Below are 8,776 nucleotides of genomic sequence, written 5' to 3'. Positions count from 1 at the left end.
TACTACTACTACTACTGCTTCTGCCACTACTATCACTACTACTACTACTACTACTACTATACTACTACTACTTCTGCCACTACCGCCACTACTACCACTACTGCCAGTACTATCACTACTACTACTACTACCACTACTACTACTGCTGCTGCTGCTACTATTACTACTGATCAAGAAAGCTATTTACATGTGCCTTAAGATTTGCAAGGCACTTCCTAGGCATTATCTTGTTCAATCATCACAACCACCCTGTAAGGAAGGTGCCGTTGCTGTCCCCATTAGTTCAGCCTCTTCCTGCTGAATTCTGGGTCCCACAGGTTATTTGCTCCAAGCTTTAGTCCACTGACACCCATTGTGTGGCGGACTCCATTCTTTTCTGTTGCATTCCGAGTCTTGCTGCCATATAGCAAGTCAGACAGAATGCTGGTTTTTTAAAGACGGGCTTTTGCTTTCATGAGTAACTTGGGGGTCTTGGAGAAGCACTGGATTTCAAGAGGACCTTGAAGGGGGCAGCTAGGTGGTGCAGTGGATAGCACACTGGCCCTGGAGTCAGGAGGACCTGAGTTCAAATCTGACTTCAGACGCCTGATACTTATTAGCTGTGTGACCCTGGACAAGTCACTTACTCACCAAAAGAGCAGGGAAAAAAAGTACCTTGAAGGACCATGCTGTAACATTTTTTTTTCTCTCCATGAGAAAGAAACTAGAAATAGTAGGGTGAAAAATTATATTTCAAAGTGAAATTATAATACCTGCCTGTAATTATTTGCGTTTAATGTGTGTTTGCACACACAGGAGAATTTATAGTAAAATTGTTTTTTTTTAAAGTCTGTGTCAATTAATGTGCCTGGTCCTTCTAGTGTTAAAAGAGCTTTGCAGTTTCTTGAAGACATCTAGATGAGGAAACTGAGGCAAACAGAGGTGAAGTGACTTTGTCCGTGCTCACATAGTTAGTCAATATCTCAGGAGAATCTGAACTCGAGTCTTCCTGACGCCAAGTTCACAATCTAGACCTGGAAGCAAATTTAGTATTCCATCCCACTCATTATTTTATAGCTGAAGAAACTGAGACCTGGAGAAGTGAAATGACTTAGAGCCAGTATTAGAACTAGGTTCCCTGGTTCTAAATCTAGAAATCTTTCTTTTTACCACACTGGAGATGGGAACAAAATAGTAGGAAGGAAGGAAGGAATGGAGAGAGGGAAGGAGAAGGGAAATAAGCATTTATTAGGCACCTACTATGTGCCAGGCACTGTGCTAAGCACTTTGCATACATTATCTCATTTGATCTTCATGACTACTCTGTGAGGTAGGTGTTATTATTACCCCCATTTCACAGTTGAGGAAACTGAGGCAGACAGGAGTTAAATGACCTGCCCGGGGTCACACAGCTATTAAGTGTAGAAGGTCCTATTTGAACTCAGGTCTTCCTGGCTCCAGGTCCAGTGCTCTACCCACCACATCACCTAACTGGGCTACTTAGAGGCTGGGGATCCAGGCTTAGTACTGTAGCATCATGGCTCACCCCGACACTGAAGTGTACGTTTTCCTGGGGAAATGGCAGTATCTCGTTTCATTTTTGTATTTCCGGTGGACCCTACCCAGTAGGTGCTTAATGAATGCTTCTTGCTGAATTAAATTGAAGTTGTAGCCATGGGTCTGAGCACCAAAACCCTTAAAACAGACACAGAGATAAAGGAGAGGAAACTTTCTCATTCTTTCTTTTAGGAGCTGCGGTACTTCCCTCGTCCTGTTGTGTGAACTACATACAGAAGGCAATCCCCCCAAGCCTGGTGGCCAGCTACCAAGTGACCAACCAGAGTGCCTGCTCGATGCCTGGAGTAATGTGAGTGCTCGGGTCCTGGGCCTACGAGTCATTCAGGCCTCTCCTCTTCACTCTCCTGGACCCCGTAACCAATCAACCCATTGCATCTCTCCCACTCATCCTGTTCTCAACACTCATATGATCATCTTAGCTCAGGCCTTCAAAAGCCTCCAATCTCTCCTCTCTTCTACCCAACTTCCATACAACTACCAAGTTTATTCAGTCCTAGTGGCCCACTGAAGGTCGCCTCCATATAATATTCTGTATCCCTCTTCCATGTCATGGCACAGGCTATCTACCATGCCTAGAAGGCTCCCCTTACACCTAAATCATTTTGTATCTATCCCCTATTTACTTAGCTCTAAATGTGTTATATTCCCCCCATTAGAATGTAAACTCCTTGAGGGCAGGAACTATTTCACTCATTTAATAACAATAACAGCTAGCTGTTACATAGCACCTACTGTGGGCCAGGCACTGTGCCAAGAGCTTTACAAATATTAACTCATTTGATCCTCCCTGGGAGGGAGGTGCTATTATTATCCCCATTTGACAGTTGAAGAGACTGAGGCAAAAGAGGTTTTAGTGACTTACCCAAGGTCACTTGTTATTGTCACTGCCATTGCACAGGGCCTGGGTATTTAGTAAATGCCGATTGATCGATTGGGTCTCTTGATTGGGGAGGGCCATTATAGGGTGGCTTTTTCTGCCCCAGAGTAAGTTGTGCAACCCCAGGAGGCTAGACTACGGAGCCAAGAGCACCTACCCTACATGACTGTATGGCTCCTCATACTCCTACATACATGAAAAAGAATTGGTTGTAGGTTCCTAAAGTTGGAAGGAAGCTTAGACAAAATCTGTTTAAACCCCTTCTTTTTACAGAGAAAAAGAGCCCGGAGAGGGCAAGGGATTTGCTTCAAGTCCCCCAGCTAGTGAGTGATGGACAAAACCAGGAAATCTGTGTTGCAGAAGACAGAGTGATGGGCTTAAGTCAGGAAGGTCTGGGTTTGAATTCTACCCCAGCTACTTACTAGCTATGTGACCCTGGGCAAGTCACCTAATTCCCTATGCCAGCTTCTCTTATCTGTAAAATGGACCCGATGAACTTGAAAGGCCCTAGCAGATCTCGCATCCTGAGCTTCTTTTCCACCTGCTTCCTATGGGTTTTCATAGCTATCTTCTTATTTATAAAGTCTTCATGGACAATGGGTGTGCCACATGTTTCTTACTATGCCACTTTCTCTAAATCACTCCAGATTTCATTTTGTGTATCGTTTTTTATGGTACAGTTATTTTCCATCACATTCTAAGTTTTCCATTATAATCTGGGTTAAATGTGGTGGTCAGGGGAAGTCCCCTGGAGATTGTAGAGGCCAAGAAGTTAGTCTCCTCCCCTTCTTCATCCTTTCCCCTCTTTTCATCCTTCACCTTCATCTCTTCCTCCCTCCCTCTCTCCTTTCCTACAGGTGCTAAGTGCTCCCCTCTCTCCAAGGTTAGGATTTTTAGGTCATCGTAATTATCAGAATCACATTGATAAGTTTTTATTTTCATTCTTGTCCATTTCTTGAGCAAGTCCCCTTTCTCCATATTTATCATATATTCCCCAAGATATTCACCTTTAATGTATGATTTTCTCTTCCTCCCTCCTTCCTTCCCTCTCTCCTTTCTTTTTCTTTCTCTGTCTTTCTTTCTTTCTTCTTCCCTTTCTTTTCTTTCTTTCTTTTTCCTCCAGATTTTCTCTTTTATGAAATGAGATGATTTAATTTTTAGTATCCCCAAGTTCCCCTCTGTCTCTGATTATCTGTTGTTCCTTCCCCTACAGCTTTATCACCAAAGCAAACCGACAAATCTGTGCTGACCCCACAAGGCAGTGGGTCAAGGATCGCATGAAGATGATAGATGCTAAGAAGGTCAAGCTCTCCCCCAGGGCTGGGCTAAAGGCCTTGAGAAAACCCCTCAGGAAGCCATCTTCTAACAGCACCACCATGGATCACTAGGATGGGGGTGGCATCTACTGGCCAGCTGCCTGGGGGAATGGAATAGGTGGTGGAGAAGGCAGTCTTCCTCCTTCTCTCTCAGCTGGACCATCATCAGAGTAAATGGCTAATACTTTGTACCTCCCAGGTTTCCAGATGCCTATTTGCCACCCATATGACCTGGAGCAAGTCCTCTTTGCTCTCTAGGCCAGATCCCTTCTTCCTCCTCTGTAAGATCAATGGAGTCAGAGATCTAAAGTTAGAAGCACCTGGGAACCGCTGAGCCACCCTTCCTCCGCTTCATTTTACAGAGAAGGAAGCTGAGGCCCAGAGAGACTTAGCCAGCATCACAGGTGGGCAGAACTGGGGTTCAGACCAGGGCCTCGGGCTCCAGTTGTGGCCTGACTGGTGATCTCTAAGATCTCTTCCAGTGCTAATGTCCTATGCTGGTTTCCAAGTGAGATGATGTATATAAACTGCTTTTTCTACTTTGTCAAGTGTTCCATCAATGTAGACCATTTCTTTCCGTCCTAACCCCCAGCTCTGTAGCCAATGGCCCCAGTCCTGAGTTGGGGGTGAGGGGAGGAAGGGAGATGAGGACTTCACTGGGAAGGGATGTCTTGGTTACTGTTCGCACCATTGGGAGGGTGGAATCCTTTCCCCTCTTGGCACAGAGGCTTGTAGAAATGCTCTAGAAGCCCCAATTCATTAGCTCTTTTTCTAGAAACACAGATTATTTCATTGCAGGCACCTTGCTCAGTACCTGGCACAGAGCAGTAACAAATATTATAGACTGACCTGCTTGATTGTCTACCATGAGCAGAGTGAGAGAAAATGTGGCCTAGTGGAGATAGGGCTAAGCTTAAGAGTCAGGACGACCTGGATTCAAGTCCCCCCACCACATACTGGCAAGGACCCTGCATGAGCTGCTCTGTTTCTAAGTACCCCCATGCAATTCTCTAAGACAAGTTGCCACCTGCATCGCTGAAGGGAGTTTCCGCACTAGATGGTCCCACTCCCAAGACGCCACAAGACTGGAAGAAAAAGAAATGTGCAAGACACTGGATTATTGATGTGTCTGGAGCAGTAGTCAGATGTTATCAGGGAGACAGAGGCTCCATGGATACTCTTGGGCCAGACCCTAAGTGAGCCTTGTCTGGGGCAGCTCCACGTAGCTGTTACCTTGAGTTTGGGCTTGGGGAACCTGAAAAGTTATCCCGTCAGGGATCAGGGTATCGTTAGAGTATCATTTTACATTTTACAGATGAGGAAACTGAGGCAGAGAGAGGACGCGACCTCCCTGTGGTCACACAGCTAACAAAAGTCAGAGGTAGGATCATAAACCTAGAACAGACCTAGAGGTGACCTTGTCCAATGGCCTCATTTAACAGATGAGGAAAACGAAGTCCAGCTAGGTGGGCAGTCAGGACAACTTGAGGATACGGAGTTACAGTATTTATGGGGGAAGAGGGTTAATTTCTGTGAACTTCTTATATTATAGTTATATGTGTATTATTTATCTTATCCCCTTTCCTAGAATGTAAGTCCCTTGAGGTCAAGGCCTCTATCTCCATTTATCTTTGTATCTACGACTCCAGCCCAGTGCCTCTTATTGAATGACTATTTAATAAATGGTTGTTGAATGAAATAAACTGAACTTTGATTGAGATGGGGCTGGGAGAAGGTTCGTGGGCATATTTTCACTTGAAGTTTTCTGATAGGTAATCTGAAAGTCTGATTTTCCCATCTCAGAGAAGAGGGCACTGTTGGTTTTGAGAGGATTTGCCAAAAATGCTGCTTTTGCAATTAGGTGGTGTGTGGGGGTTAAAGGTGCAGGACTCAGAGTCAGAATCACTGAGTGCAAATCAGGCCTCCCAAACTGTGTGATCCTGGGCAAGCCACATCATCCTTCTGTGCCTCGGTTTCCTCATCTGTAACACGAGGCTAGTAATGGCACTTGTCTCACAGGGCTGCTGTGAGAAGCAAGTGAAATAATATGTGGAAAGCATTTTGCAAACCTTAAGACACTCTGAAAGTCCTAGCTATTATTATTTGAATAGCTCTCTCCCTCAGAACTTTCCATGACCCCCAAAAGTCACTTTGCACTCATTTTGTGTAAAACTTTATAGTGCTCAGAGAAGGACATTAAAATGATCCGCTATTGCTCCTGATCTCAGAGAGTCGTTAATTTTGTAAAGTGGTAGCTTCCGGGAGGGTGGGGAGAGGGATTTAGCCTCTCCTGCAGCTGCCTGTAGCTGCCTGTGGGAAGTCGGTTCTGAGGTGCGAGCACCTGAGGGGCTACTGCTTTCCCAACCTGCATGAGGGTGAGGAGGTGAGGAAACTGAGGTTTAAGGGCCCACCCAAAGGACAAATGTACAATGAACAGTGGAGCTGAGGCAGGACTGTGGGTCACATGCCTCCCTAGTCTGCCTTTGGGAACCCGTTTCTTAGTGGTTTCAGATCTCAACTTGGAGACATGAAGACCATCCTAGGAAGCAGGCCCCCTCAAGCTGATGAGGAGATAACCTTCACCAGAGGTGCTTAGCAGAGAGGGGAGATCATGCAGAAAGAGGAAAGAAGGCTGGCAGGGCCTCATGAAATGTTGGCAGGGTCTCATTTGGGAATATCCCCAGAAGACTAGCTCTCTTCCTGCTGGAACATTCCCTCTCTCTTCCCCATCTCCTCAAATTTCACTCAACCTGGAGACCTCAGGCCAGTGGCTTTGCAAAGGAACAAAATACTTTTGGCATTTCATCAGTGGAGTGTGGGCTCTAAATGGTGTTGCCAATGATGTAGATGGGCTGCATTGAATCATTCCTGTTTTTACAGAGCACCTTGGAATGAGGACACCTTGTCCAACTCTACAGGCTAGATCTAGGTCTCAGTAAATGGAGTTAGGAGTCTATCTGTAAAGGGGGTTAGGATCTTTTCCTTCTCTCTCACCCCTCACAACCAATCAATGGCCAAGTCTTGTCAATTCAATCTCTGTGACCTTTCTCTCACATATTCCCCCTCTCTCCACTCACACAGCCTCATTACCTAGGTCCCAATCACCTCTTGCCTAAAATATTGCAACAGCCCTCAATTGATCTCCTTGCCTTCAGTGACCTGCATAACCTAATCTATCCTCTACATAGTTGCCAAAATAACTTTCTAAGGTACATGCCTGATCATGTCATTTCCCTACTCCAGAACACTACCTATTTGCACTTTGGGGAGAAACTTTAGAGGCTGCATTTTACAGAGGCTCAGACAGGTTAAGGCAGGAGTGGGGAACCTGTCAGAACAAGTCTTTTTATTAAGGGGATTTGTTCTGTGAAGTTTGGTTTCAGTCAAAGGGCCACAGTTGAGGACCTAGAGGGCCATATGTGGCCTCAAGGCCATAGGTTCTCCTGCTCCTGGGTTAAGGAATTTGCCCAGACTTCCAGTTAGTAAGTGTCAGAATCTAGAACCAGTTTTTGGAACTCCCAGTCTATTATTCTATCCAAAATGTAAAACAAACAAACAACAACCCTAAGCCTTATTAAACAATCTAGTAAGGCTGGGTTGACTGCTTTGAGTGGAATTGCTGAGGACTCCCCCATTCGCTTCCCCAGAAGTTGCAATGACCATCCAAAAGTCCCTTGGCTCAGACATCAGAAAGCACTGGAATGAAGGAGAAAGTGCAGGCCCTGAGACCATGTGTCCTTGTTCCCACTACTAGCATTTGCTCTGACAGTTTCCCTTCTCCCACATCTACTCGCTCCTCTTGACTGGTATAGCCCTTTGGCCTCTGGCTGCTCACACCTGGCAGGATGGGGCTCTTTAGCTTAGGCCAGCACATGAATTCCTTGATGTCTTTCTCAACCGCAATATTCTCAAGAAATCTCTCCAGGAAGTCCCTTCCCTAATAAAAAGAGGGTCAGCCTCAGCCTCGGGACTACTGTCAAGCCGGGCAGAGTTTGAAGGGACACTGAAGAACCATGAAAGTCTCCAGGATAGTTCTCTGTGTCCTCTTAGCTGGTGTCCTCTGCTCCACAGTCCAGGCTGTCATACGTAAGGCTGCTCCCTGGCTGCTCGCTGAAGTGCCTTTCTTTTCTCTCACAGCTGGGTGCTAGGGGAAAGCAGTGAGGAGGATGGGGCATTTCCAAAGTCTGTCTGACTTATTTTTTTTTTCAGGAGGCAGTAACATTGCCAGGTACTGCTGTGAAAGATACAGTTCCAGACCCATCTCCAGGAAGTTTGTACAGACCTATGAACTCGCCAAAAGCAGCTGCTTTCTACCTGCTGTCATGTGAGTATGTCTTCTGGCCTGGAGAATGGGGAGAGGGGCTCAGAAATGGCAGAGACAAAGCAACCTTATGACCAGGCAGGGTGCTTGGCCTTTAGCATTGACAACCTTAGTATGACTGAATGACTGATGGACTCATTTATTCCTATCCCACCTCCAAAATGGGATGGTGGGCAAGTCACTTTCCATATTTGTTCCTCTATTACTTGCAAAATGGGGATAAGAATTCTATGATCCTAAGTCACTTAATCTCCCTGAGTACAGGACTGATGTATTGATGATGCTGCCTGGTCTAGACTCTATCTTTAGGTAGCATTTCTAAGAAACTCCAGCTGCTTCTAGGAGAGTTGTGTTGCTTTGTAAGTTTGTAAGTTGTACTGTTGTTGAGCTGTGTCTGATTCTTTGTGACCCCATGGATTTGTCCATGGGTTTTCTTGGCAAAGACACTAGAGTGGTTTGCCATTTCCTTCTCTAGTATGTCCCTATTTTACAGATGAGGAAACTGAGGCAAACAGGGTTAAGTAACTTGCCTGGGGTCACATAGCTAGTAAGTGTCTAAGAATGGATCCGAGCTCAGATTGTCCTGTTTTCAAACCCAGTGCTCTATTCACTGTGCCACCTAGTTTTCCCATGGGAAGGTTATAGGGGTCTAATTTTCCTCTGGGTTTAGGGTTAGAGTATATGCAACCTGAATGTGGTCTGGGG

At 45.6% G+C, this 8,776-nt stretch overlaps 1 protein-coding gene across 1 annotated transcript in view; it reads left to right on the top strand.

The window, feature by feature from the left end:
• The window catches only part of CCL24 (C-C motif chemokine ligand 24), a 6,507-nt gene extending 1,039 nt beyond the window's left edge, over positions 1 to 5,468 (top strand). Inside the window, exons 2-3 of the mRNA XM_027862254.1 lie at positions 1,729 to 1,846; positions 3,648 to 5,468. Of these exons, the coding sequence (XP_027718055.1) occupies positions 1,729 to 1,846; positions 3,648 to 3,822 (293 nt within the window). The 3' untranslated portion in view covers positions 3,823 to 5,468. The remainder of the gene's footprint in view (positions 1 to 1,728; positions 1,847 to 3,647) is intronic.
• The last annotated feature ends 3,308 nt before the right edge of the window (positions 5,469 to 8,776 follow it).

The sequence above is a fragment of the Vombatus ursinus genome, unplaced genomic scaffold (genome assembly GCF_900497805.2).
Source record: "Vombatus ursinus unplaced genomic scaffold, bare-nosed wombat genome assembly UNPS02014768.1, whole genome shotgun sequence".
NCBI lineage: Eukaryota > Metazoa > Chordata > Mammalia > Diprotodontia > Vombatidae > Vombatus > Vombatus ursinus.
This window is presented reverse-complemented; position numbering and strand designations above follow the sequence as displayed.